This window comes from Aythya marila (genome assembly GCF_965140915.1).
Source record: "Aythya marila genome assembly, chromosome: 4".
NCBI classification, from domain to species: domain Eukaryota; kingdom Metazoa; phylum Chordata; class Aves; order Anseriformes; family Anatidae; genus Aythya; species Aythya marila.
Window position 1 is genome coordinate 52567718 of NC_139045.1, and position 27790 is coordinate 52595507.

The window sequence follows — 27790 nt, forward strand, 5'->3', positions numbered from 1 at the left end:
GTGGTTTGCCAGACAGTGAGGGAGCTGCAGGCTCGTTTACTGATCTGACTGCTATGCCATCGGCCCCTCTGCTGCCACAGCCATCGAAGGCTTTTGCTGTTACGCCCCCTGCTGACCTGGACGTGCCTTTTGACCCTGGACTATTGGCCTTGAAAAGGAGACTGGTATGTTTTTATTCGATCTGGGAAGATTAGGATACATAAGGCCCGAAGACCGAGTTGCTTGACAACTTAAAGCGAGACATATTGTTCAAAAGGAATGGAAAATGAAGACTTGTTTGCAATTAAGACAAGGAATGAAAAATGGAGACTGTTAAGTCATGGAACTTCAAGGATTGTTTGTTACCTTTTCTGATTGTATAGGCATACTTGGGTTTAGTATGTAAAGCAATGTTCTGTATATTTAGAATGTTTGATGTTCGTGTGTGTGTTGGTGGAGCATAACCTCCCCACACACCCAGTGCTGTTTCCTTGCCTTTTATACCTTTTATAAATATTACAAAATTCAGATTGAGATGAGACTTCATTTATAACGAAGACTATTCAGGGGGATTGGACTAGAGGATCTCTGGAGGTCCCTTCCAGCCTCAGCCGTTCCGTGATTCTGGGATTCTGGGACAGGGGTGGCTCAGGCTGGCTGTGAGGAAAAGGTGCTGCACCGAGAGGGTGGTCGGGCTCTGGAAAAGGCTCCCCAGGGCAGTGGTCACAGCACCAAGCCTGCCAGAGTTCAAGAAGCGTTTGGACAATGCTCTTGGACACAGGCTCTGATTTTTTGGGTGGTCCTTTGGAGACTCAGGAGTTGGACTCAGCGATCCTCATGGGTCCCTTCCAACTCAGGACATTCTGTGATTCTATGACCCCAGTGGAGAAGTGGTGAAAGGTGACAACCAGACCAAGATACGGTAGGTTTGCCAGGATGGATTTCAAGTTTCCTCCTCGAGTCTACTTCAGCCATGAGCTAGGGACGGCCCTCTGTGTGGTAACAGGCCCTGGTGGTGATGTCACAGCGTATCCCTCCTGTATCCCTCCTATGTCCCTCTGCCGTGGGTGCTAGCTGTGGCCCAGTTGCTTGTGGGGCCTGTAGGAGGAGGACCCAGAGAGAGCATTGTGTCTATCTGGGGACATCCTGCTGCGATGGAGAGGCTGAGAGCCCTTAGCGGTGAGGGGCAGCGGGAGGGAGGTTGGGGGCTGAAGCAGGACCCTTCCCAGCAGGCTGCTTGGGGCTGCACCTCCTGCGGAGATTTCTCTCCCAACTGGCCAAGATCCTCGTCCCTACCAGCTCCAGCCCCCTGCAGCCAGCAGCACCGATGCCACCTGCTCAGTTCTTTCCTTCCTTCCAGGTGTGGGCTGCTGGCCCAGACGTAAACGTCGCCAGGGCAGAGGCAGGGTGCCAGGGCCTGTCCCTGAAGCAGCCCCGACCTCTGCCACTGTTGTGACTTTGCTAGAGCACCTGCAAGACGAGGAGGTGAGCTGGGGGCTCCCCACCATGATGCAGCGGGGTTCCCTGGGGGAGCAGGGGGAGACTGTGCCTGGCGGCACCTTTGCCCTCCTGGTTTTCTCGTTCAGAAGCCCCGGCACAGGGCAGTGCCCAGCCTGGAGCTTCTCAAGGAGCAGTCATTTGCCCGGGCCCCATCCCAAGGTCCCATGGCTGCCCAAGCCCAGAGGCCAGGGGCTTTGTGTCCCTATTGCAGCTTCCCAGCCCCAGCAGCACATCCCTAGGCTCTGCAGAGCGAGGGCGGGCAGCTGGTAGCACGCTGGGAAGAGGAGCAAAGCAAGTGCAACTGATCCCTATGGTGGTCTGTCCCCAGGGTGACAGAGCGCAGACTTACTGCGAGCTCGAGACCGTCTTGTGGGGAGATGACAGCTGCCTGCAGTGCGGTGTCGTGAACCGGCTGCTAGCAGAGGTGTCCTGGGACCTGACAGCTGACCAGGTGAGACGGTGCTCTTGGAAGGCGATGGGAGCAGCCTGCCAGGCATTGGAGGGCAATGTGGAGCAGCACAGACAGGTTTTTCTGGCCTTGGGGCCCCACAGAGGCTCTTGAGCCAACCTGAGCCTCTTTTTCAGGGCGTGACAGAAGACACGAAGGTGGCTGCCAGCGATGTCCTGGTGGCTCTGGCCCGCTCCCACTTCAGCTTTGTGCTAGCTGAGCTCCTGGCCCAGCTGAATGCCCCAGGGCAGATCTCCAAGGAGTTTGTGCTCATCGCTGTGGGCAAACTCCTCAGCACCAACGGTATGGTCCAGCACCACCATCCTCCCTCCCTCCTTCCCTCCCGCTTTGGTCCAGGCTGGGAGAGCTGGGATAGAAAGGGATCCTTCCCCTCTCCACGCCAGCCGTGCTGAGCTGGGGGGCACCGTGGCTGCAGCGCCTCCTCCCTCGCTGCCAGTGCCGGCTGGGGGCTCTGACCGTGGCCACTCTCCGTTCTCTTCGCAGCCCTGCAGTGCATCCCCTTCATGCGCGTGGTGCTGTTGGGGCTGCGCACCGTGGTGGGCCAGTTAGGGAGCGGCCGGATCCTGCGTGCTGCCTGCGGTGGTGAGTGGACCCTGGGGAGGGGCAGGGGCAGGGGCAGGGCAGCCCCTGGCACCTCGCTCTGGTCTCAGAGCGGGCATGGTGGGCCTGAGCCCACAGTGCTGCCAGCCCTGAGCCATCCCAAAGCATCGGGGGCCCCTGGAAAGGGTGGGTGAAGGTTTCTGTGGGCTGGAGGTGAAGGTGCCCAGGAACTCCTGGGTCCCTTTGCTGCCTTCCTGGGCTTTCCCACCGGGTTCATGTGCCCTGATGGGCAAAACTTGGGGAAGGGAAGGACAGAGGAAGGCTGCAGAGGAAAATGCTGGAGCCTGTGAGGAGACGGTGTCATGTGGAGGACAGAAACGGTGTGGCATTGTCATTGAGACACCTCGAGCACACAACTTGCCCTCGAACCTAGATCTGCTCCTGAGCTGAATGAACTGTGCTTCCAGCAGGCTGGCGGGGGGTGCTGCTCCCTTCCCTGCTCCAGGCTCCTTTTTCTCTTCTCTTGGTGCAGCTCTGGAGCAGTGGGCCAAAGTGGTCAACGTTTACATCTGCACCTGGAAAGGATGCTCCTTGCCTGCTACGGAGAAGGAGCAGCTGTATGAAAACCTTTCCCAGGTGTTCTGCTCTGTGGCAAGAAACTGGCTGGACTGCCAGGAGGAAGAGGTGAGAAGTGCTGCTTTCCCAGCTGGGGATGGCAGCAGGGATGTCCCCGCCTGTGCCTCTGTCTGTGCCCAGCGGGCTGGCTGCAAGAGGCCCCAGACTGGCTCTGTGCCTGGGGCTGGGGGCTCCCTGCGGGGAAGCAGCTGAAGCCCAGGGCATTTGGGCAGGCAGGGCAGGGGGTGAAGGGTGGGGAAAACCTCTCTGCCCTCCAGAGCAAGCCCATCTCCTGCAGGGCAGAAGGGAAAGGGGGAGGGGGAGGGAGAGGGAGAGTTAGAGGGAGAGAGAGAGTTAGAGGGAGAGGGAGAGGGAGAGGGAGAGGGAGAGGGAAGGAAAAAGGGCAAGGGGAAGACCTCTGTGGGCAGGGCAGACCTTCAGCCTTTGACGCTGGGCCTCCCCGGTTCGTCTCCAGGACAAGCAAGCTGTCATCGGGGCCATGACTCCCTTGATGCGTGTACTTCTGCACAAGGAGGAGCACCGGGAGCATGTCTGGGAGCAGCTCCTCTGGCTCCTGCACCAGTATCGGACGGTCCAAGACGCCTCCAGGGTGACCAAGGTGAGGTGTGGCGCAGGGCCTGGCACGGCTGTGGGGTCTGTGCAAGTGGCACAAGGGCTCAGGGATCTGTGGCATGCAGGGAGGAGCCAGGGAGCTCCCCTTAGAGAAACGTGCAACAGGGAGGTCAATGGAGATGCGAGGCTCCCTCGGCTCTTCAGGCAAGGGAAGAGCAACCATGATGGGGCCAGGAGGGAGCCAAGAGGCAGTGGGGCCCACCTCTGGGAGATGGGAGGCTTTGCTCCCACCTCCCTGGGGGCTGTTTGCACGGGGAGCTCTGTTGCTGTGCACAGTTTCTCCATTCGCAAGTGGCTTGACATGGCTTCGGCCCTTTCTTCCTCTCCTGTTCTCTTGCAGAGCCTCCTTTATTTCCTGGAGGCCCTGGAGCAAGTTCAAATCCCCGTCCCCAAGGGCAAGTGTCTTGCCATTAACAGCGTCGTGTACAGCGAGGTAAGGGGAGCCTGCACCCACACAGCCACAGCAATTCCCTCTTGGCTGAGTCTCGGGAGGACTCCAGAGCCCTGAGTCTTTGAATGCTGCTCAGCCTTGGCTCCTGGGTGGCTCCTGGGTGCTCCAGACCTGTGCGTGTGTCCCTGGGGACGCTGTGGGGTGGGCTGGGTTTTGGCTGGGGGTCCTCTTGCCACAAGTGCCCAGGGAGATGAGAGCTGGCAGCGCCGTTTCTTTTCGGGCCCTCTCAATGCTGCTGGGACTTTCTCCACCATGTGGGACCTTGTTCCCACAGCTCACTGACGACACCAAAGAGCACAGCCAGGACCATAAGGCAGAGCTGAGCCAGTGCATCCTGCTGCAAGGTAAGGAGAGGAGCTGTGGCGATGCCCCGTGGTGTCCCAGCAGCTCTCTCCCAAAGCTCAGAAATGGGGATAAGCTGCTTGCTAATGCAGGATGGGATTTCCTCCCCACAGCTCGGATCTGCCCAGAGGAGACGATCCTGTTCCTGGAGTCCCAGCTGGGCCACGAGAGGGAGGCCGTGCGCGTGGCAGCCCTGGGTCTGCTCGGTGCTCTGGCACGCTGTGACGGTCAGTACTGCGGGGTCAGGGCTTGGAGGGCTCTCTTCCGCCCTCTGGGCTGTGCCTCCACGCATGCCTCACTGGATCTCTTGCAGAGCCCGCGATGGCAGAGAAGCTGCCCCAGGTCGTGGAGGCTGTCAAGTGTGTGTGCAGGGACCCCAGCATCCAGGTGAGCTGCTTTGGGAAGGGACTGTGCCATCGGGGTCAGGGTCGGGGTGGGAGAGAAACCTTTTCCCTCAGGGCAGAGGCAGAGCCTGGCAAGGCTGGACTAGAAGGGCTCTGACCTAGACAGCCATTGCCCCGCTCCTTCGTGTTTACCGGAGGGAGGCCAGAGGTGATGCCGCTGCCAGCAAGGGCAGGTCCCCGTGCCCCTGTGCTAACCACACTTGACCCCTGGCAGGTGAGGAGGGCAGTTCTGCACTTCATCAGGGAGCTGCTCGGTGCCAATGCCCAGAGCTGCTCAGCGTGGGACGTTGTGGGCTACATCTTCAGTGAGTTCAGCCAGAGCTCGAGCAGAAGGGTAAGGACAGCGTGCAACATCTGCCCTTGGGAGATCTGCTGCCAGGAGGCTGGCATGGGAGCCTGCTGGGGCAGGAACTGAGAGCAACCGGGGCGGGGTGTTCCCAATGTTGTCTTGCAGGCTGCAGGACTCCTGTCTGCCCAGGAAGCCCAGGAAGAAGGAGGTCTCCAAGGGCTGTGCATGGACGTCCTGGGGTCACTGGACATCTCTGTGAGAGGGATGGCCAAAGTAAGTCCTCCTCTGTCCTGCTGCTGCTGCTCCTCTCCTCTCCTCTCCTTCAGGCCATTTGTTCCTAGCCCCCTTTGCACACCTGAGAGCTCCCCCCCAGCATGCTCTGAAGTGCTCCGGGAGATGCACACCATCCTCCCCAGCTCTGAGCTGAGGCAGAAATGCTGACGGGCTGAATTGTCTCATTGCCTACAGCTCCTGTGGCCGAGGCTGCTGATCTATGTGATGCCAGCCAAGTACACGGGCATGCTGATCCCCCTCTCGCGCTGTCTCCGCGCCCTGGCTGAGAGCAATGAGCTGACAGCAGGGCACGAGCATCACGAACTGGATCCCGATGTCCTCAGCTCCCTGTTGCAAGGTAGGAGTAGCAACTCCCCCAGTGAGCTCTGCTGACCTCTGGGTCTGCGTCCTGCAGGGACGGCAGCGCGGCAGGGCACGGTGTGGCTCGGCATCTCACCCAGCATTTCTTTCTCCCCGCAGAGACAATGCTGACTCCGCACAACTTGCTGGCTCGCCTGCTGGTGGTGGCGGGGTCTCCTTTTGCGGGCAGTGAACTCCAAGCTGCTGCCTTGCTGGTGATGCAGAGCCTCCACAGCAGGATCCATGGAGCTGTGGGGGCCACGTGGAACACCGAGATTCCCCTGCTGCTGCAGTACCTCCAAGGTAAAGTGCTGCTGGGGAGGGGAAGGGGAGGGAGGGCATGGCAAGTCAGCTTCCCAGCATGGCTAAGGGGAATCCCCGCCTGGTGCCCAGTGCTTGTTCTGCTGCTGTTTCGTTTCCCTTCCGGGGAGCCAGCACTGAAGCTGGGGGAAGCAGTCCCACAGCGATCCATTCATCCCGGTGCATGCATGGGGCCCTTCCTGTCCCCTTGGACAGCATGTTGGTCCTGGCAGCACCTCCATGGCCCTGCTGGGGCAGTGCTTGTGGGGAGGGACGGACGGCTGCCTCTGGAGCGAGTGCAGCCACCAGCTTCCCTGGGCCAGGCCAGCTTTGCAGCAGCTCTTCTTTTGTGGCTTGGTCCCAAGCAAGGATTTTTGTCTTCTTCCTACTTTCTAGGAGGAAAGGGGAACATCCCAGATGCTGCTGAGTGGGAGCGCCGTCTGCTTCAGGTACTGCAGCCTTGGGAGGCGTAGCATATAGAGGTGGCCTTCCCCAGCTGGCAGGGGTGTTTCCCAGGCACCCCACGCCTCCTCCTGCAGCAGGTGCCCGCCTGCCTAGAGGAGTCTCTCCCTTCTCACACGGGCCACAGCTCTCGTGGAAGGCCACCCTGGCGTGGCCGTGTGCCTTGGCACTGCCTCTTCCTGCTTGTCAAAGGCCAAGAACCATTCGCTTCCTCTCCTGTTCTCTCCTGCAGTTCCTGAGGGCATCCCTGGAAACCATCGGGGATGACGCCTGGACCAAGCGCCTGAGCTGTGCGCTGAGCCAGCGGCTGGACAGCTCTCCCAGCAGCTCTGGGGAGAAGGTCGGTTCCCTGCCCGGCTCTCTCCTGGCAGCGCAGCCACGGGGCCCCTGCCCACGTGCGGGGCTGGGGCTGGGGCTGCAGGCAGTGCTCTGCCCACGAGGGCTGTCTGCGCTGCTTCCCCGGCCCTTGCCCCCCGCGGCCTTTCCCTCCGTGCTGAGCGGGGCTGGCGAAAGCCCATCCCTGCGTCCGGGCTCGGCTGCTCCCCGTGCGCTGGCGCCTGTCCTGCTCTGGCCCCGTTGCAGCACGCCAGGCTGTTGCTGCATCTCGGGCTCGGCTTTTTCCCTTGCAGGCTTTCCTGTACAAGGCTCTTGGGACAACGCTGGGAGCTTGTCAGGAACTCCCACACGTCCAAGAGAACCTGCTGCAACATCTGACGAGAGCACAACCTGAGCAGCCATCTGAGGCCCAGGTGAGCTTCCCTGCTCTGTCCCTGGGCCCTGCTCCAGGCCTTTTCCAGCTCCTCATCGCTGCCCACCACTGTGGCTGGCCATGTCTGAACGGCTGGGCCTGTGCCAACTGCCCCTCGCTCTTTTGTTGCAGGGAATCATTTCTCTCGTCTGCCAAGCCGCCGACAGCCACTTCGGCCTGGTCTTGGAGACACTGACAACATTTGCTGCCACCTCGTGCAGTGTCCGGAGCTTGAGGGTTTCCAGACACAGGAAGGTGAGGTGTTTGGGGTTTCACTCCCTGGCTTTCTTCCACCTGCTTTTCATCGTGGGCTGTGGGGGGCCATCGGGCGGACGTCTCACAGCATCTCTCACAACGCAGACGACCCAGGCCAGCAGGAGAGCTGAGGCCACTTGCAGTGCTGTCATGCTCGCCCACAGCAGCATGGCACTGCGTGCCTCCAAGGAACAACTGCTCGCCCACGTGGAGGCAGACATCGCGGGCAACATCCTGCTGCTCTCCATCTCCAGCAGCCAGGTGAGAGCTCGGGGAGTGCAGAGGCAGGGCTGCTGGGTGCCCCAGCTCCAAGCCCTCCGTGCTAGGGCATCCTGAGCCAGGCCGTCTCTTTCTAAAGGTGCCCTGAGGAACGGTTTGTCCCAGCAGGAAGATCCAAGCCCTTCCCCTAGATTTCCCCCGTGTGCACATGTTCCTCTCGCAGCCCGTAGCCCTTCCTCCAGTTCAAAGGGTTTTCTTCTCTCTTGGGCCCCAGAACTTGCAGACCAATCTTGCTCTGGTGCAGAGCATCCTTGAGGTCGGCTGTGCCATCCAAGCTGTGGGGAACTTGGGCAGCTTCCATCCTGTCCTGAAGCACAAGCTGCTGCTGATCCTGCAGGTGAGTGCCCAGAGCCAGGGCTGCCTTGCAGGGGAGTTTGGGGCCATGCCAGGGGGCAGGAAGGTCTCCCTCCTGAGCTCCTACAGCCGTGTCCCCAGCTGGGCCCTTGGGTGCTGGCAGTCCGTGGCCATGGCTGGGCAGCTGCTGGGGAGCTGCTCCATCCTACAGCGCCCCTGTGGGAGCTGCGGGAGCGCTGCAGCCAGTGTCTGGCAGTAGTGCCCATCCCCGGGCAGGGTGCGAGAGCTCTCCTGTGCCCAATGCCCACTTGGCAAATTTCTCTTGCAGAACTTGCTGAAGACGACTCTCTGGGACTTCCCAGCAGCGTCACTGCACCTGAAGGTGATTCTGGCCCTGGAGCAGTGGAGGTAAGAGCGAGGAGCTGCGGGGGCTGTGAGGCGGGATGACGTTCCTCCTGTCGGGGAGCTCCCGAAGAGCAGCTCTCCCTGCCACAGCCTAGGCTGGTTGGATTTGGGGCTGTCGATGAGGACAAGCCCAGATGCCATGCGACCCTCTCTGGACAGCGCTAGTAACTCCTCTTTTTTATTGTTTTCCCTCATCTTCCTTTTTCCCCTTGCCAGCAAGCTGGAGATCTCGTTCAGCAGCAAGGAAATTTGCAGCCTGCTGTCTGATTGCTGCCGGGCCATCCTGCCACTTCCTTCAGCGGCTGAGCAGATTGGGGAGATCAGGAACGCAGAGGAGGCAGTGCTGCAGCTCCAGGTAACTTGCTGTCCCTTCCCTGCCCACCTCTCGGTCAGGACCCCTCCCCAGCACAAGCTGTGTGCTGGCAGCAGCCGTGATCCTGCATCTCCGTCCCTCTCCTCCGCTTTCAGTCTCTGCACATGGCCACGAAGGCTCTGGGCCGGCTCATGGCAGTCCTGCTCAAGACAAAGCCGAGCCCTGTCCACTTCGTAGACATCGCCGAGGTGAGTATCCATGGGGTGACGGGGCAAGCATCCCTCCTGCCACCAGTGGGGACCCTGGGGAGTTAGCAGAGGAGCAGGAACCTCCTGCTGCCACACCAGGTTTTTGTGAGCTCGGGGAGGCCAAGAAGTGGGCCCTGCAGGGGGGAAAGCCAAGAGGCAGCCCCTGGCTGGCTGCAGGGAAAAGCTCCTGGGTGGGAGCAGGTGCGTCTGAAGAGAGTGGGGCAGTGCCGCAGGGCAGGCCCTCAGGGAAAGTGCCAGGAAGGGAGGGAAATGGAGAGGGATGGCGGGCAGGGAAAGATGCCCCTTGGCAGACAGAGCTGCTCTGCCCCAGGTCCTGTGGTTCTGGCTCTCCTCGGACAATCCGTGGGAGTGCAAGAGGGCCCTGCAGGTCTGCGCCCAGCTGCTGGAGGACTGCAGAGATGGAGTCGCTTTTCAGGTGAGGAAGGATGCCCACCGTGTGCCCCCTGCTCCCTCCCCAACCACCTGCAAGGGCCTGGCAGGGCAGCTCTGCCCAGCTGTGCACGGGCTGTGGGGTCCCCCAGCGCAGCGCTCTGGGGTGGCCCCTCTGCCCAGTCCTGGCCTGAGCAGGGCGCAGGTGGGAGACGCAAGGGAGTGCTGGGGCCACCTCCAGCCCTTGTTCTTCCTCTCGCCCCTGCAGACAAGAGGTGCCTACCTGCCGTTTGGCGCCTTGGCGGGATTGCTGGGGCCTCTGACCTGTGAGCCCACGACCAGCTCTCGCCAGCTGGCCGCTGCCTGCCTCAGCTCCCTTCTCCACATCCAAGGTGAGTGTGAGTAGAGCAGGCGCCTGCCGGCCCTCTGCCCCGCCTGGCCCTACCGGGATCCCGCCAGGAGGGAGAGGAGAGGCACGGTGCTCGGCTGCTGTCCTGTCCCCACCCTGTTTGTCCTCCACCTCCCCAGGCACCTGGGGAGGGATCCTGGCAGAGGGCCACCCAGTGCCACCTGCCAGCAGCGTTTCCTGCAGCCGGGGGCACTCAGAACCTGGCAAGGGCCATCCTGCTGCACCGAGTTCAAGACTGACTCCCCTGGCCCCTTCAGCAAAGGCTGGGAAGGGAAGTTCAGTTGCCCTAAGTGGGACTCCCCTTTTCTCCCCGTGCTCGTTCCAGCCAAGGCCACGAACAGGGTGTTGGAGACAGACGACCCTGTGAGCTTGTGTGAGGGGCTGAGTGCTCGCAGCGACACCTCTCAGCAGCTCCAGACCTCCATCCGAATCGCAGAGGTAAAGAGTGCCCTCAAGCTTGCATTATGTTCAGAAGAGCTGGAGCAGAGCCGTGATGGGATCTCTCCGGGTTCTTGCATCTTTCCAGATCGTTTGCAGAAACTTCCCCAAAGAGCAGGCCGCACACTTCATGAATGCCATCCAGGAGCCCTTCCGGCATGCCAGAGGAAGCCGCGTGCATGCTGCAGGCAACTGGATGCTCACCTTTCTGGAAACATGTGGCAAGGACATTGGTCCAGACGTAAGAGACATTTTGCCATGCCTTGGACTTTCTTGCTTTGGCTGTCGCACCACACATCTTGCCGTTTGTGTGCTAAAGAAGCTCTCGGTGCAGAGTCAGGGCTCGGGCAGGGTGCTGGGGTGAAATTTCGCCTTAGAGCGTGAAAGCGTGGCAAGGGAGCAGGCGTGGCTCATGGGCTGAACGTCCATGTTCCCAGAGAAGCGAGGACGTGCCAAGACGTTCTTTCTCCCCTGCTTCTTTCAGGTGCAAGGAATCCTCTCTGTCCTGCACACCTGCACAGAGTCCATGCTGGAGCCCTCGTTCATGTACTTCGTGCGCCATGCGGTGCTGATCCTGGCCCGCCATCACCAGCAGCTCACGATGAACGTCATCCTCCAGAAGTTTGTGCCTATGGACAGGTACATGCGCTCCTCCCTTTCCTGCTGGGCTCAGAGAGCCGTAGCTTGCCTCCCCTCCCCTAGAGCGATCCAAGGGAAGCAGCAGCTCCTTCTCCTCCACCCAAATGTCGAAGGTGTGCTGGTACCACTGGGAGGAACCGGGCATCTTCAGCCCGGCTGCTGAAGAAGCGTGAGGTGAAGGCATCCCAGGTCACAGAGCATACGGGCTCACGGCTGCACATCTCTTGGCAGAAACACACTGGAGCTGTGGAGGACTCTGGGGAGAGACAGCATTGGCATCGGTGTGCTGAAGTGCTTAGCGAGGAAGCTGAGGAGAGTGGGAGACAACAGCTCCCAGCCCAGCTCGTCCAGTCGCAGCTTGCACGCCCAGCAGCCTTCTCCGGAGTCCTTGATTGTACGTTCAGTGGCAGAGGCTTTGTGTCTGCTCCCCCACTCCCAGTGCGAGGGCAAGGCGTTGGGTGCCCTTTGCAAGCGTCTCTGGACACCGCCAGGACACTGCTGCAGTGTCTCAGCAGCTCGGGACGGCCGGGACAGCCGCTGCTCCCAGGCTGCAAGGCTGTCCTGGAGACGGGGCGTGCAGGCAGTAGAAGTGCCCCAGGCAGCCAGCGGGCCGGGGCTGGTGGCAAAGCTCTTGTTTAACGGGTGCTTCTCGGGTGGTCTCATTTCCCTGCAGGTCACCTGTGCCATCTCCGAAATGGTGTCCGTGCAGTCCAAGGAGGGGGTCCAGAGCTTGCTTCCCTCTCTCCTCCCTGGGCTCCTGCTGCAGCTCAGCAAGGCGCTGGGGGAAGAGATGCTGTTTGCGCCCCTCAGCCCCTGGAGAGGGCACGCTGAGCATCAGCGGCAAGAGGGCAACGTGTGCAGGTCAGGAGCAGGAGGGGCAGGGCAAGGGGGGCTTGAATTGCCTAGCCAAGCATGGTTGGTTGTTTCCTGTCCTGCTTCCTAGGCGGGAGGCCACTCGAGGCTGCAGATTTGCTTTTTTCCTCCCATCCCTGTTTGTTTGGAGCTTGGGATGAGTGAAGAAGCGGCTCGTAAAGCTGCTGAGCATTCTTGCTCTGCTAAGTCTTCCCCTGCGGAACACTGCTCTGATCTGAGACTTCTCTGGCTCTTGCTCTTTCCCCAGGCCTTTTTGTGAGACTCTCATGTCAGTGCTGAGCAAATGCGCTGAGAAGAACTGGCTGACGCCGTTCTGGAGGCAGCAAATGTCAGCGCTGCTGGAGAGCCCCCGCACTTATGCCGAGGGCATGTGCCTCCTGACAAGGTGAGAGCCCCAGGGCAGCATCTCGCCTTCCTCTCGGTAGCTGCGCCCAGGGGAACGGCTGCCGGGGCCCTTTCCTGCGTGCTCGGGGAGCTCTGTGCAGGGCAGAGCAGCGCCTGTGCTGGAGGAGGGGAAGTCCGCGGTGGCAGCCTGCAGCCTTCCCACTTGACCGGGCGTTGCCCCTTGTGCTCTTTGTGCAGTGTCCTGGTCCGTGCCAAGCTCATCTCCCGGGAGCTGATTGAGATCTTCTCCCAGTGGCTGCGCTGGCCATCAGCAAACCTGCAGCTGACGGCCATGGCGTTCTTTGCTGAGGTGAGGCAGTAGGAGGGCAGGGGGGTTCCCGAGGGCTTTTCTGAAAGAGATTGCTGCTTGGGCTGCCTCTTGCTGTGGGGAGAGATGAGAAGAAAGCGTCCCCATCGAGACTCCGTTGTCCGAAAGCTCCTTTGTCCGAAGCCTGCTTGTGTGCTGTGCCTGGGCTGAGGTTGTGTCCTGACTCTCGTGGCTGTGTTGCTCTGTTGCAGCTGATGAAGGAGCCGCCTCTTGAGAAGAGGAACATCCTGAAGACTCTGCGTGTCTTGGCTGAGAAAGCACACCACCGAAGCAGCACCATAAGGCAGCTGGCAGCGAGAGCTCTGGGCAACGCAGCCGGCAGCATGCCCGTGGAGGTGAGACGGATTTCCCTGCGCTCTGACTGCAGGGATATTCCCCTCCCTAGCAAGACCCCGGGGGAGAGCTGCTTCAAGGGCCTGGACAGAGCAGCAAAGGCAAAAGCAGGGCTCCTTCCTAAGGCCACGCTCCTTTCCCTGATGCCAGCAGGGCTGCCGAGGGAAAATTGGGTGCCAAATGTCAGAGGAACAGTGCTTTGGAACAGAGCTGTCAGCCACGGAAAGAAAGAGCAGCCCTTGGAGGCAGGGAGAGCCCTAAGTCTGTGCATGTCTGTGGCTTTGCAGGTGCGGAAGCACGGGAGACAATTTGTCCAGGTGCTGCAACAGAGCCTGGCGGACACTGCCTGTCCCGAGGTGGCTGCAGAAAGCATGCTGGCGCTAGCTGAGCTCGTGAGGGTGCTGCAGGCGGTGAACTTGGGATCAGCCTTTGAAGACATTGCCAGGTCCACCAAGATGTTCTTCGAGTCTGTGAGTGAACCCAGCTCTTCCTGCCGCTGCTCTGAGAAGCGTGGGGTGGGCAGGGGCCTGCACGCGCCGCCTGGACGGCCTCTGCTGGCTGAGTGTCTGCTTCGGCCTCGTTACCCAGCTGACAAACAGCTTTCTGGTTGCAGGAAGAAGAGTGCCTTCGCTACTCGGCCTTGCGCCTCTATTCAGTCCTGGCCTCCTCAGCCTCGAGCAAGCGGTCGTTCTTTGCCGGAGAAGTGGCGGAAACATGGGTCAGCCTTTTCCTGCACCTCCGGGATCCCGACTTTGCAGTTGCCAGCGTAAGTGCCCTTGGAGCTTGCTCCCAAAGCCCAGAAAGCTGCGTGGCCACGGCCAAGGCGTTCTGCCACTCCTGCCTGCTCAGCGGCTGCCGGGCGTCTCTGCAGATCCCCCCTAAAAGTGTTCCAGCAAGCCTTCCGCTGTGCTGCCCAGGGCAGTCTTGCCAGCATCGCTGGCAGGACCATCTCAGGCCTCTGGGCCCTTTTGCTGGCCACGTGCCTTCGTGCCTGCCTTTGCCTCCCGGAGCTGGTGCTCCCCTGGGAGCGGGCAGTGGGGAGCAAGCCCACGGATTCGGCCGCCAGGCATCAGGACTGGGTCGGGTGCCAGCCTAAGGGATGCAGCAGGTCCCCTCTGCTGCCGCCAGTGCCAGCGAGTGCCCCTCGGGCAGACCCCACCAGGTGGAGCTCAGCAGCACATGGCTGGCTGAGCTCCCTGGGCAGGTCCCAGATGCTGCTGGAGGAGGAATGATGGCACAACTCTCTTTTCCAGATGTGCAAGATCACCTTCAGTCTCTGTGTTCCATTTATGGGGCTGAGTCGGCCGCAGGAGATCATCTATCTCTCCGAGAGGCTGGGTGCACGAAAGCTGCAGGATGCGCTCTGCAGTTACCTGGTAAGTAAGTTGTGCTCCAGCGAGACGTCAGGGCCCTGCGGCCCTGCCCTGGCTCCCTCAGGGGAGCGTGCGGTGATGCACGTGGGGCTGGCCGGGACTGGGACATGGCCATCCCTCCTGGCCACCCACTGCCTCTCCCCTTCCCCCTGCCCCAGCTGGCTGAGGGGCAACAGAAGGCATCTTTTTGGACCCCCGTGAACTTGTGCTTTCCTGTCTTGCCCTAGGCCAGAAACGCCCCCCCCATGTTGGAGAGGCTCCGTACCGTAGCCAGGAGAGGCTGCCTAGAGAACGGGCAAAGGCTGCACCCATCGACCTTCGAAACCCTTGGTGAGAGCCCGCACTGGAACTTACCACTCCCTTTCCTGACCAGAGAGCTGTAGGGGCCTCTGCTTTCTCTGTCCTCTTTCCTCCGGGCCCTGCCTTTGCAGAACAGGGCAGACACCGTGCTGTGTCCCATGGGCTGAAGATGGGGTAGACAGGGACGCAGGGCTTTGCCTTGCAACCTGCCTCCAAGTTCCTTCAAAAGCTTGAGCAACCATCAAGGAGTGATCTGAAGAGCCTTGCACAGTGGCTCCCCAAGCATGTGTCCCAGCTGGAGGGCAGGGCTGGAAGCCAGGGCTGTGGAGCGGTGCTCTGATGGTTGCCTCTTTGCTCTGTACTTTAGCTGCCATCCTGGCAAGGAGAAGAAGGAAATGAGGCTCCGTCAGAGAGCAGGTTGCTTCACATGGGGCTGAGCTCCGGATCCGTGGGGCTGGGCAGAGGTCAGAGCCCAGAAGCAGCCCGGCAAATGCCCAGCACCAGGGGCCGGCCAGCCAGGGGGGAGCAGCTCCAGGGTGGCAGGGGGCACAGCTGCCTGGGCTGGCTGCTCACAGCTCTGTCTGTCTTGTTGCAGCTTTCCGGGGCCTGAGCAGCACTGAGGACACCCGAGTACGGAGAAGGCAGACAAGGCCCTCTGTGACTGTGGCACGCTTTGGCAATAAAACTCTGTACATGTACGTGGTCTCACCGCTCGCTGTGTCCTTGGGGAAATCCAACTCAACGTGGCCTCCCCTCTGTGGACAAAGGGTCTTTTTTGTAGGGCCGGGGGGCACGTTGGGGCCTGTGGGGAAAAGCCTGGCAGGATGCACAAATGGATTCTGAAGGAGTTGGTGGACCTAACTGTGAGGCCTCCCAGGATTATCCATCAAACGTCACCACGATCAGGAGAGGCTGCTGACAAACGGGAGAAAGCAAACGTCGCCCCTCCAAATTGGTTTCTTCCCTTAAAAAGAAACTTAACTTCCTTAACTTCCCTTAAAAAGAAACTGCTTGCCACTTCTGTTCCCAACGTGTACATTTCATGAGAAGCGCAGAGAACGTATACTACTATAACCTGGATCTTAACTTTTTCCCCCAGGTTTCACTAAAGCGCCCTTTGCACCCTTTGCACATTCCAGGAACTCATCTTGGGCATCTTTGGAAAACTGCTCTCAAAAGCAGTTCTCAACATGTGCTTCTGGGATGGTTTTACTCGGGTGGGCAGCTGAGCTCCACTACAACCGCTCTCTCACTCCCCCTCCTCAAAGAGGAACAGGGAGGAAAGAGGATGCAAAGGGCTTGAGGGTTGAGATAAGGATGGGGAGATTGCTCAACAATTATCGTGACAGGCAAAACAGAGTAGGGAGACAGTCACATTTATTGCCTATTCCTAACAAGCTAGAGAAGTGAGAAACAAAGGAAAGAACCCCAAAATGCCATCCACCCTCTTCCACCTCCTCCCCCCCAAGCGGCGCAGGGGAATGGGGGCTGTGGTCAGTCTATGGCACTTCATTCACTGCTCCTTCTTGGTCACTCTTGTCCTCTGTGCTGTGGAGTCGCTCCCATGGGATGCCATCCTTCCCAAACTGATCCTGCGGGGGCTTTGGTTTTAAGAATCTTGGTGCTCTGAACAAGAGAACTAGGTGGGGAAACAAGATTTTATACATACCTATGAGTAGGCAAAATTGCATTAAAAAATCTCTCCATCATCAATTTCAGCTCATAACAAAACTGCAGAAAATATACACAGGAGACTCCAAACTTCATCTTTACCGCACAGGTCAAAAATGGGGCAACAATGCTAAAATCAGAAGAATAGCTGCCCAGGATCAGACCAAAGGTTCATCTGCTCCACTGTTCTGTACCCAACAGCAGCAAAAAGCAGTTGTCTAGAGAACAGAATAAAAATAGGACAAGCACATAATACCTCCCCTAGGTACCTTCCTGCTATTCAAGCCATTTGCAGCTCAGGACTCTTTGAGCCACCCGTGGTATTTTATGTGACATACTTCTCATTGGACTTCTATTCCAAGAATTATTCCAAACTCTGCTTAAACCCATGGAAACTTTTAACATACACCAGCATCTACAGCAAAGATTCTTCATATTGTCTGAAGAGCAATTTATTTGCTTTGAGCCTCTTCCGTCTGATGTAGGTTCCTCACATTCCTTTCTATCGCAATAGACAATTTAGTCTGTTAGGTTATTAGTCTCTAAACACTATGCCTATGCCTGTGGTGATTTTGGAGACCTTGCATCTCCACTAAGACTTATTTTTTCCAGGATAGAAAGTCCTATTATATACATGTGCTTGTTTTATTGTGTTCCTCCCATATTGTATACTTTTGGAGATGGGGGGAATTAGAAACATAGTTTTAACGATGTTGGGAAACCATGGAACCAGTGGCATGGAAGTTTTAGTTTTTTACTCCTTCCTGCTTTTTCATTTATTTATTTATTTATTTATTTATTTATTTATTTATTGAATGCTATGCATTGAATGGATACTTTTATGGAAACTGTCAATAATGGGGAACAAGGCCTTGCTCCTGAGTGGCACATGCCAGCTCAGAGTCAATCTGCCTGTGTTTGAAACAAGGACTCTTTTTCCTGTGTGCATCATTTACCTGCACTGATTTTATCTGCCATTTTATTGACTGGTCACTCAGTCTTACAAGGTCTTTCTGACCTCATTTCTAACACCTTCCCTCATCCTCACTACTCTGAATGTCTTCATATATAAGCAAACTATTTTATCTCATTGCTTCTCTCCCTTTCCAGGTAGTTGCTGAACACAAAAGAAAATGCCAATGTGAATTACTGGAGAATTCCACTGGTGACTTCCCATTACAGCTTCCCTTCCTATCTTCTCATCAATCATTCTTCCATGCAGGGACATTTTTATCCCCATTGTTTTGAAATTACAGTCCAAATATGGTAAAATATAGAAAGGCAAAAAGACCCAAATCTGCCAATAAGGCTAATGCCCACAGACTTCTTGTCGTTGCCGATTTGTGAAATGTTGAATTTCCCAAAGAAATCAAGAAACCCCAAACATTTGATTTTTCAAATGAAATGGCAGGTGCAGACAACGAACGTATCAAAACCTAAGATACCTGTTCATGTGACTTTCCTATCATCCAAGTCTTTCACCTGCTAGAAGAGATTTTTCATGACTTTTCACTCACAAGAACTTGCATTTAATAGGCTGTGAACTTGTTCATAATGAGTGATCAATATATAATTTACTTGAAGTAAATAAGACATTGTTAATGTTAGCTACCAGAGTGCCATGTGTAATATAGACGTCTGCATTTAGCATCATGTTCTTGACCCTTTGTGTTGTTGCTCTGTTGTGGTGGCTCTGTCAGACATACTAGATTAAACCTATGAGGAACGATACCATTTTTATCTGACCCAACACAGGTTGCAAAATTTATCTGTAAATAGATCTATTTATATAGCAACAGAAAGTTAGTAACAGAACAAAGACATCAAGGGTTTTTTCTCTTGTTAATTTCTGTGTGAGTTAACCATGGTTTAATAGATCTGAATTTGAAAGCAAGTTTTGTTGCAGAATTTTTCAGAAATATGATGGTTCAAAACTGAGAGTCACTGTAATGTTTTGGTGGCTCAAAGATGTCTTTGTTTTGCTTTTAAAGCATTTAACAAGAACTGTGTCTTAAATTTAAAGCCTTCAAGGAGATACTGTGGGAAAAGACATATGAGAACTACTTTAAATTCCATTTTTTCTTGTATGCCATTCCTTCATGTTGATGCATTACACTTACTATAAATTTCTGAAATATTCTTTGGTATTTTGATTAGGGTCAGGTCTCCTGCCTCAGAAGATTTAAGTACTGGAGCAGAAAGTCAGTATTTCATTAGAGTTAGAAGTTAATCTGAATATAGTATAATAACTTCAACCTTAAATACCATTCAACCATACAAAAACTAATTCCTGGCCTCCAAACTAAGCTGAGAATATAGGACTGAGAAAAGAAAGGTGATAAAACAAATCTTCCTCCCTTGCTTTTCTAGCCTACTTGCAAATCCAGCCAAAATATCTTAGAGGTTCATTTTAAAAATGTCAAAACAATTTTTGACATTCAGTTTGTCTGGATTTTTTTTTTAAGCTAATGGCCAAATGAGTCCAAAAATTGCTACCAGCTTCAGAATGATCAACTGCTCACTGAAATGGTTGCCCAGATACATGTATGTTCTTTACTCAACAACTGTGCTTTCATTTACTTTTTGTTGTTGTTGTTGTTGTTGTTGTTGTTATAATGATTACAAGAATCTTGGATTATGTTTTATGATATTAAAAAAAAGTTTAGTTTGATCCAGAACATCATAATTTTCCCCATTCACTCTTCCAACCATTTCTTTTACAGCTTGGAGGACCTTGGCCGTAAATCAGTAAGAACAATGAAAAGGCTTAAGATTTACGAATATCCTGCTACTAAACAGTAGTATTAATAAAACATTATTTTAGAAATTTGAAGCATGAAGGACAAGGGAAAGCTGATTTTGAGGTCTCAGAAAGAAATCTGAACGTGAAACACCAGAATAGTTGCTGTTAATAAGATGTGTAGAGGCTTAGAAAAGGAGTGCTTGGACAAGAGGAACGTGAACTGCTTCAGGGCAACAGGAGTAAGAGAGAAATAGAGCCAAAGTTGCTATCCAGAGGCCATCGAAAAAGGAGCAGAGAAGAATAGCACAGCTTCCAGTCAGAAAGAAACATGGTAAAATGGCCGTAATTGCAGTAGTGATTAATGTATTCTGGCACTAGTGACCTTAGCTTTCCAAGTCTTCAAAGGCTATGATTAAGATTTTTGGTAGAAACACTGTAGTCAGAGTATTCATAAAACAATCTTCTTTAATTTCATTGGTCTATAAGTTAGGTAAGTGTTATTTACCAAGAAAAATGTAAGGTTATGTTCCTTGTTTCTGATGGTTATGACCTTTAACTAATATGGCAATCGTTGCTGCTAATGTTAGGATTCAACAGTGATTTTCTACTCATAGATACTTTTAAGAAACATTTCCATCACAGGCAAGAACTCCTGTTGGCATAAGTGGACAATTCTCATCATAATTTCATGTAACAAATCTGAACTTTGGCTTATCCTTCAAAAAAACAAAAACAAAACAAACAAACAAAAAAACCCCTTTTGAGTTGTGCTTAAAATAAATGTAGCTACATTTACAATAATATTCCTTGAAGTAAAGAACAGAAAAAAAATAACCAGTACAGATGAGGCGATCGGCTCCGGGGCAGACGTGTTCTGCAGTGAAGCGGGGCATCGAACAGGCAGGGCTAATTTTTCTGGCACCGAGCCCACTCGAGGGAGCCACCAGGACCCAGCAGGCCTCATGAGGGAGGTGAAGGAGGCGAGAACGAGGCGTAGGCGGAGCCACAACCAGGAATATGGCGAACAGGACGGGCAAACAGGGCGTGGCGCATCAGAAGGGAGTGGCGCGGCAGTTCGCGCAGGCAGGGTGAGCAGGCAGGACAGAGCGCTCCCCCCCGCCCATACGAACACCTCCTCTAACGGTGGTCTACCGCTAGCTCAGCTGCAATGGTGTACACCAGGCACAGTGCGCTCTCCAGGAAGTCTGTACATACCCAGACCGACTGCCCGCTCAAAACTGCGGCAGTTCAGGTCTCCGGGTGCAGGGAGTGCCTGAGCCTGCTGCTATCACCTGCAGGGGGCAAAGAGACTGTGTGTGAGGTGCGAGCAGGTGGACAACCTGGTCCGCCAGTGGCAGAACTTAAGGAGGAGGTCGAGAGGTTGAGGGATATCAGGGAGTGTGAGCGGGAGATAGACTTGTGGAGCAACTCCCTGAGCGGCCTGAAGGACAGGTGCTGGGGTGAGACACCCCAGATGGGGGTGGACCCCCTGCCCTGTTGCTGTCGGGCAGAGGCAGGGGACCTAGGAGTTGAGGAGGAATGGAAACAGGTCCCTGCTCGACATCGCAGGAGATGCCCTTCCCCACTGGCCCCACCTTCCCAGGTGCCCTTACGCAACAGGTTTGAGGCCCTGCAGCTTGAGAGACCGGTAGCTGAGGAAGAGGTAGAAAGTCTACCCAGGAGGATGCCTAGGGCGAGGAAGTCGACTCCACGCCTCAGGACTGCCTCCACCAGGACAGAAAGAAGGGTGATTGTTGTGGGCGACTCCCTTCTCAGGGGAACAGAGGGACCTATTTGTCGCCTGACCCTACCCGTAGGGAAGTCTGCTGCCTCCCTGGGGCCAGGGTCAGGGACATTTCCAGAAAGCTTCCCAACCTGGTCCATCCCTCTGACCATTATCCTCTTTTAATAGTCCAGTGATGACATTGAAGAGAGAAGCCTGAAGACCATCAAATGGGACTTGAGGGGACTGGGACGGTTAGTGGATGGAGTGGGAGTACAGGTGGTGTTTTCGTCCATCCCTACGGTGGCAGGGAGGGGTACAGGGAGGACACGGAAAGCCCACCTGATAAACACGTGGCTCAGAGGCTGGTGCCAACACAGAAGTTTTGGTTTTTTTGACCATTGGGCGCTTTACTTGGCACCTGGCCCGATGGCCACAGACAGGTCCCTATCTCTAAGGGAAAAACGGATCCTAGGCCAAGAGCTGTCGGGACTCTTTGAGAGGGCTTTAACCTAGGTGAGAAGGGGAACAGGGCTGAAACAAGGCTTGTTAGAGCTGTGCCAGGGGGAACAATGGCAAGGCTGGGAGAGAAGGCAATGTCGACTGGCGGCTAGCAAACATGATGCCCATCTACAAGAAGGGCCGGAGGGCAGACCCAGGAAACTATAGGCCTGTCAGTTTGACCTCAGTGCCAGGGAGTAGATTATCTTGAGTGTCATCACGCAGTACTCATACTGCGGGTCACTAGTGGCGTTCCCCAGGGCTCGGTACTGGGGCTGGGCCTCTTTAATATCTTCATCGATGATCTGGACGAGGGCATCGAGTGCACCCTCAGTAAGTTCGCAGATGACACCAAGTTAGGTGCGTATGTCGATCTGCTCTAGGGTAGGAAGGCTCTGCAGGAGGATCTGGATAGGCTGCACCGATGGGCTGAGGTCAACTGCATGAAGTTCAACAAGACCAAGTGCCGGGTCCTGCACCTGGGGCGCAATAACCCCAAGCAGAGCTACAGGCTGGGAGATGAGTGGTTGGAAAGCTGCCAGGCAGAGAAGGACCTGGGAGTGATGGTTGATAGTCGGCTGAATATGAGCCAGCAGTGCGCTCAGGTGGCCAAGAAGGCCAACGGCATCCTGGCTTGCATAAGAAGTAGTGTGGCCGGCAGGGCTAGGGAGGTGATTGTCCCCCTGTACTCGGCTCTGGTGAGGCCGCACCTCAAGTACTGTGTTCAGTTTTGGGCCCCTCACTACAAGAAGGACATTGAGGTGCTCAAAAGAGTCCAGAGAAGGGCAACAAAACTGGTGAGGGGTCTGGAGAACAAGTCCTACGAGGAGCGGCTGAGGGAGCTGGGCTTGTTCAGCCTGGAGAAGAGAAGGCTCAGGGGTGACTTTATTGCTCTTTATAAGTACATTAAAAGAAGCTGTAGAGAGGTGGGGGTTGGTCTGTTCTCCCACGTGCCTGGTGACAGGACGAGGGGGAACGGGCTAAAGTTGCGCCAGGGGTGTTTTAGGTTGGGTATTAGGAAGAACTTCTTTACTGAGAGGGTTGTGAGGCATTGGAATGGGCTGCCCAGGGAAGTGGTGGAGTCACCATCCCTGGAGGTCTTTAAAAGATGTTTAGATGTTGAACTTAGCGATATGGTTTAGTGGAGGACTTGTTAGTGTTAGGTCAGAGGTTGGACTCGATGATCTTGAGGTCTCTTCCAACCTGTGAAATATTTCTTCCCGTAATCTAATTACAGCTCAAAAATACAGATATAATCTGTGTCACATCAATTGCCAACATTCATAGTTTATCATGAAAAACAAAAGCATTGCATACATTCCATAGAAACCATTTGTGCAAGACAATATTGATTTATGTATATGCTAATAAAATTGCAAAGATGCCAGCCAGGAACATAAAGGAGATCCAGTAAAGAGAAGTAAAGCACAGTCAGATAATTTGACACCAAAAAGGAGCGGTCGTGTGGTTTGGCAAGGTATAAGAGAGAACATTCTTTCACCTGTCAGGGACAACATGTTCAGGTTTTAGTGACATAAACAACTCATTTAATTTTCTTCTTGTACAATGGCAAGCACATCTATACAGAATGGAAGGCCCTGAAGCTATAAATGCATGAAGAACTGAAGCTCAAAAGATTTGTTCGTGTTACTACAATTGCAAATAAAATTATAACCTGCCTTGTTAGTAAAATTTTTGTGGAATGTGTTTAATGTGGTGCACAACACTTTGTCTGTTGTGCTCCTTTCTCCTATAATTCAGGTTCAGAGACAATCCTCAAGTGTCTAGAACAAACAGAGCAGATGTACAGAAGTGGACCCCTTTGTTCTTCTCTAGTACCCCACAGCGGTACTAATAGAAGTCAGAACAGATTTCAGCTAGTGGGGTCCTGGCAGCTTTCCCTCTCACAACCTGCATCCATTGAGCTGAATTTAAACATTCCTACCAAATTCAGTGATACAGGATCAAGACTCTTGCCTCCTGCTTCTGCCCAGTTAATGTCCACCAATTATGTCAGCTTTGAGATCCTTAGTGCGTTGTGGCATTTGTCCCAAATAATTTTTCAAATTCCTTCCATCTTCAGCTGAGGCTCCAGCCTTTTACGTAGAATACTAGGAGGACCTGTCTGCCAGATCAAACAACTTTGTCTGTTTGTCCAGGGCACCCATGCCTGATGTTGGGACGATTTAGCAGATGTGCTTTCCAGTGATCTTCCCTGTGACTCACTACCATTCAGCAACATACTTTTCACATATTTCAGCCAAGGCTATTTTCATGTGTCTTTTAAAAGTTTGTCATATATTAGGAAGTGTTATAAAACAAATCTGTGAAGCTTAAAACCATGGAGATTCATATTTTCTGGGCTTAAACCCTCAACTAGTTTGGCACATTATTGTAAGAAACCCTCTTGCAATCCAGTAGACTTCACGGGATCAGGCTCTCAACTATCAACTAAGGCAGAAAATGGGCATCTTTGTCATGATTTTCTTGCTTTCTTTGCCTACTGGAAATTATTCTTTGAAGAGCTAAGTCTCAGTTGAATGTCAACATGCTGACTTTGCCACTTAAGATACAGGGCATCTTTGTTATAGACTATCTTCCTGATTAAGAGTGTTCATCGTGGTGCCTGTACATATTTTTCTCTGGTGAGGAAGCTGAGCCCTGTTTCAGAAATCTCTGGCACTGCTCTGCAGATAACAATATTTTAGAGAAGGCCATGAGTCCAACTCTCCTTGGAATAATGCCAGCCATTTTAAGTCTCAGAATTAACTTAACTCAGCCCTATTCACAAGATCATTCAGTTACCTCTCAAATGTATTTTATATGAAACAGATTTGTGAAAACCGTTTCTTGAGCAATACAATTTCAATGCAGCTATTGTGGCAGTGCATATGCATTATCAAATCTTTGGCTGGGAATGAGGTTGCTTGATCTATTACGCAGTCATTGGAATAAGAAACACACTGTGCTACTGCTTGTTGCTTTTTACCATTTGCAGCTCACTTGAAGTGCTCTTGCATGGGATTTTTCCCTTATAAATTATTTGTCACAGTTTTCGAGCAATAACAACAAAATACTCCATTAATAACATGAATCGACAAGTTTTTTAATATGTCTATTGCATTCTGATAAGTACTTTCACCAACACCTAGCAAACAGTGATAACGAAAATGCACATTCTTTGTCCTGACAAGTCACAGCTGCATTTTCATGTTCCTGAGTGAACAAAAATGAAATAGTTCTCCCAACCAGAGATGAAAAGAAAATAATTCACTCAACAAGCAGAGGCAGCATAAGAGTGTTCATCAAAGTTGGGAAGAGGAAGCGCAGGGTTTGGGGATCACAGTTTGTTCTCTGGCCTTTTGCTGGAGTTCAGTGTTGTTCAGGATATAACCTGAAATTATATGAAACTTGTCACTGGGTGCCTTCTGACATAGCTCAGATTAGTGTCTCTTTTTAGACATACTGCCAGAGAAACAGGTAACCTGCATACCCCAATGACTTTCACACTTGGCTTCTTGTTGTCTAGGATAGATGCTGCTAAGGGTTGGAGCCTGTCTTCACAGTGCCTATCCTTTCCTCTCTTCATATTCCTCACTGTAAAACTAGTTTATTTCAAGGAACAGAGCACAGCAGAGGCCTGACAGAAAGTCTGGCACTTCCTTAGGCTCTATCCTGCAATGTTTAAGTACTCTGCAAAATAAGGCAGGTGTAGAAGACACAACCTTCCAACTGCTTTCATGCATCTAATAGTAGCCTTGTAGGCAAGGAATAGTATACGTGCCACAAACATGTAAGTGACCACACTGTTGAAGTACAAAGACATAGAGATAAGCTCAGAAAACTGAGCTTATTTACAAGCTGCTGATTTCAGATTTTCAGGTTTCAGTTGGTTCTATGCAGGCCAAAGTCATCACTGCAGTATCAGGTTGGCCAACATGCAGTGAAGAAGACAATTTTCTTGCCTGTGATTTTAGCATAAAAATTTTTACACTGTTGGTCTCTTGCTGTTCTTATTATGGACTGGCCTGTGTATAGAACCTTGCACTTCGTGTTATATTTGCTTTTTTGTATTACTCAGTTGATGTTGGTGATAAGGCTGCATTTTCTGAGCAGTTAATTCATTAGCATTATTAGCTAGGGCTGCTGAATCCCATTGCATACCACTGTGATCATATTAGCTCTCTGAACAAAACTTTCCTGAACAGAAATAGCAGTGTGCTTATCTGTCCTAAATCAAAACAACTACATTGTTTTGGCTTCATGTAAAATTTCACTGATTCTGCATCTGAACACTGATCTGGTTCAAGCAAAAGAACACTGTGTGCATGAGCATGTCACAACTGAGTAACCACTCTTGAACATTACGTGTTCCCATAGAGGCTATTAAAATCAGAATTTTGATGGGAAAAAAATGGTTTTATTCAAAGTACCGCAAGGAAACTAGAAGGAAAATACTAAACAAAAAGAAAGAAAATAAAAGATTGAGCATAGTGCACAGTTACCATCCATCTCCTTTTTCCAAAACTTTGCCTCTACCAAATTCTTGGTGAAGAGCTCGTTCCATTACACTAGTGAAGGATATCATAACATGAACTTGTAAAAATACATAGAAAACTGTTGCTGTTCTATTCTTTCCATTGTTAAAAAGCTCAGTGATGGTATTAATGATAATAGAAGGACTGCAGGTCTCTGAGTTTCGACTTTGATGATGAAATGAATCTGTTTGATATTTACTTATTTATTGTTAATTTGAAGGTTTTGTTCTTAACAGCAGTTTTATATGCGCCTCTGAATTTCCCCTTCTCTATAAAACCTCAGTGAAAGGAAAATAAAAGCATGCAAGTCTAGGCACTATTTTTTTTTTCTGAAACAAGATCTTAAATAAGTTTATACCTAAATTATAGAACAAGACCTCCATTTTGTAATCTTTCTTTTCTAATTTATTAAATCCCTATCTTGTCCATTCAGATCACCTCCCCTTGGTTTCAGCAGCATATTACTGATCATTGCAAGCCCTGGACAGACAAAATACTGCATTAGCTCACCCAGTTTGAGCTAAAACTGTATTAGCTAAAGGTCTGAATTAAACATGTCCTTGTTACATGAAATCGAGCCATTTCTTAATTTATTCATTGAGATGACTGGCATTTACGAAAATTGATAAATGTTGCTATAGCAAATGAAAAGCATTTTACTTTGGCCTGAGGATATTCACCCAGCAGTTTCATGCCACTTAATTAGTGCAACTTGTAACTTGAGGTCTACCAGTAAAAATGAGAAATAATTACAACGAGGTTAATTTCAGTGATATTCCAGTGATTAGCCTGAACCTTCTAAACAGGCATCACGTTGCTCTTGAGAAACCTTCCAGGTTTAGTGTCTCAAGTTTGTCTTTAAAGTTCACAGCATGAACAGTCAGATGACAGATTCAGAACTTTGGGCAAATTTTCTCGTGTTCCTTTAGCGGTTTGAAGCTCTGATACTTGGCAATAACCCCCACTGATGTGAAAGCTCCCCCCATGTGTGGAGAGGTCAGTAGGGAGTTAGCCTCCTGGTCTGAAAGATTTATAGAAATGGGTTGTGTTGTAATTTCATTTCAACCAAGAGAACAGGTAGAGGTAGCTAAAATCACATTCTATGTGATGCTGAGTTTTTGATGTTTCTGGTACTCCCAGGCATTATTCAAGCTCTTCAAGCTTACTTTGCAGAGCTAGAGTCACAGTTACATCCTGATACCTGAACTGAAGCATCTGTAAATGGAAATATACTACCTGATATGGTTTAGCATAAAAAGAAATCCCAGAGGGATATATATATATATATTATATATATATATATATATAATAACATATAAATAACATTATTCCCAAACTGAGTTTTGCCAGATTAATACAGATTTATTTTTTAATAATAAACTTTATAACACAATTCTGTAACATTGCACTAAATTTCCTACACATAATATATATAAAAATTCAACAGAGGACACGGTCAATTTGGCAATGTTTGATCAGACAGCTCAGTTATCTGATTGCATTAATGCTACGTATCCAAATTCTCCTTGTTCTGTCTTTATATCTCTCCCTGTTGAAATCCAAGCCCTGGAGTCAAATAAGAAAATTTCCCTAACTCTTTGAAATCTTTGGATCAAAGGAATGAATGACAGCTGTGATCTCAGAGAGTAAAAAAGCACGTGTTTTGGTAAGCTGTATCTCGCTGTTCAGAAAATATGACTGGAGACATAGCACATGGTAACGGCAGAGTTAGGGGCCAACTCGTAAGTCCGAGCTTTGCATGAAACTGAATTAATTAATGGCGTGATTCCTGCTGGTAATGTTCACTACTGGACTCGCAGTCGTGCCTGGTTCTCGCTGCCATCAGCTCGGCTGCGAGCCGGGCGCTGCGGCCTCCCCTGGAGCTGGCGCAGGCCGCAGGCCGCGGCCGTGGCTGCGGTGCCACCTGCCGGCGGCTGCCGGGCACCAGCCGGGGCGGCCCGGCCTGCGCCAGGGCGGCCATTTCCTGA

General features: G+C 52.6%; 1 protein-coding gene across 1 annotated transcript; it reads left to right on the top strand.

Annotated features, from left to right (window-relative positions):
• Nucleotides 1–915: 915 nt before the first annotated feature.
• On the top strand, nucleotides 916–27790 carry LOC309877820 (maestro heat-like repeat-containing protein family member 2B; the record flags this gene model as incomplete). Its single annotated transcript, XM_082759584.1, has 40 exons — nucleotides 916–978; nucleotides 1808–1930; nucleotides 2065–2230; nucleotides 2432–2530; nucleotides 3021–3172; nucleotides 3579–3722; nucleotides 4077–4169; nucleotides 4462–4531; nucleotides 4643–4756; nucleotides 4843–4916; nucleotides 5148–5267; nucleotides 5388–5495; nucleotides 5691–5853; nucleotides 5976–6158; nucleotides 6552–6604; nucleotides 6850–6957; nucleotides 7247–7366; nucleotides 7498–7620; nucleotides 7726–7881; nucleotides 8063–8236; nucleotides 8522–8601; nucleotides 8815–8953; nucleotides 9067–9159; nucleotides 9491–9595; nucleotides 9818–9941; nucleotides 10284–10396; nucleotides 10485–10637; nucleotides 10881–11035; nucleotides 11267–11429; nucleotides 11709–11896; nucleotides 12156–12293; nucleotides 12491–12602; nucleotides 12812–12955; nucleotides 13241–13423; nucleotides 13567–13719; nucleotides 14207–14329; nucleotides 14554–14656; nucleotides 15222–15256; nucleotides 15766–15843; nucleotides 27623–27790. The coding sequence occupies 40 exons, from the start codon at nucleotides 916–918 to the stop codon at nucleotides 27788–27790; spliced, it is 4956 nt and encodes a 1651-aa protein (XP_082615710.1).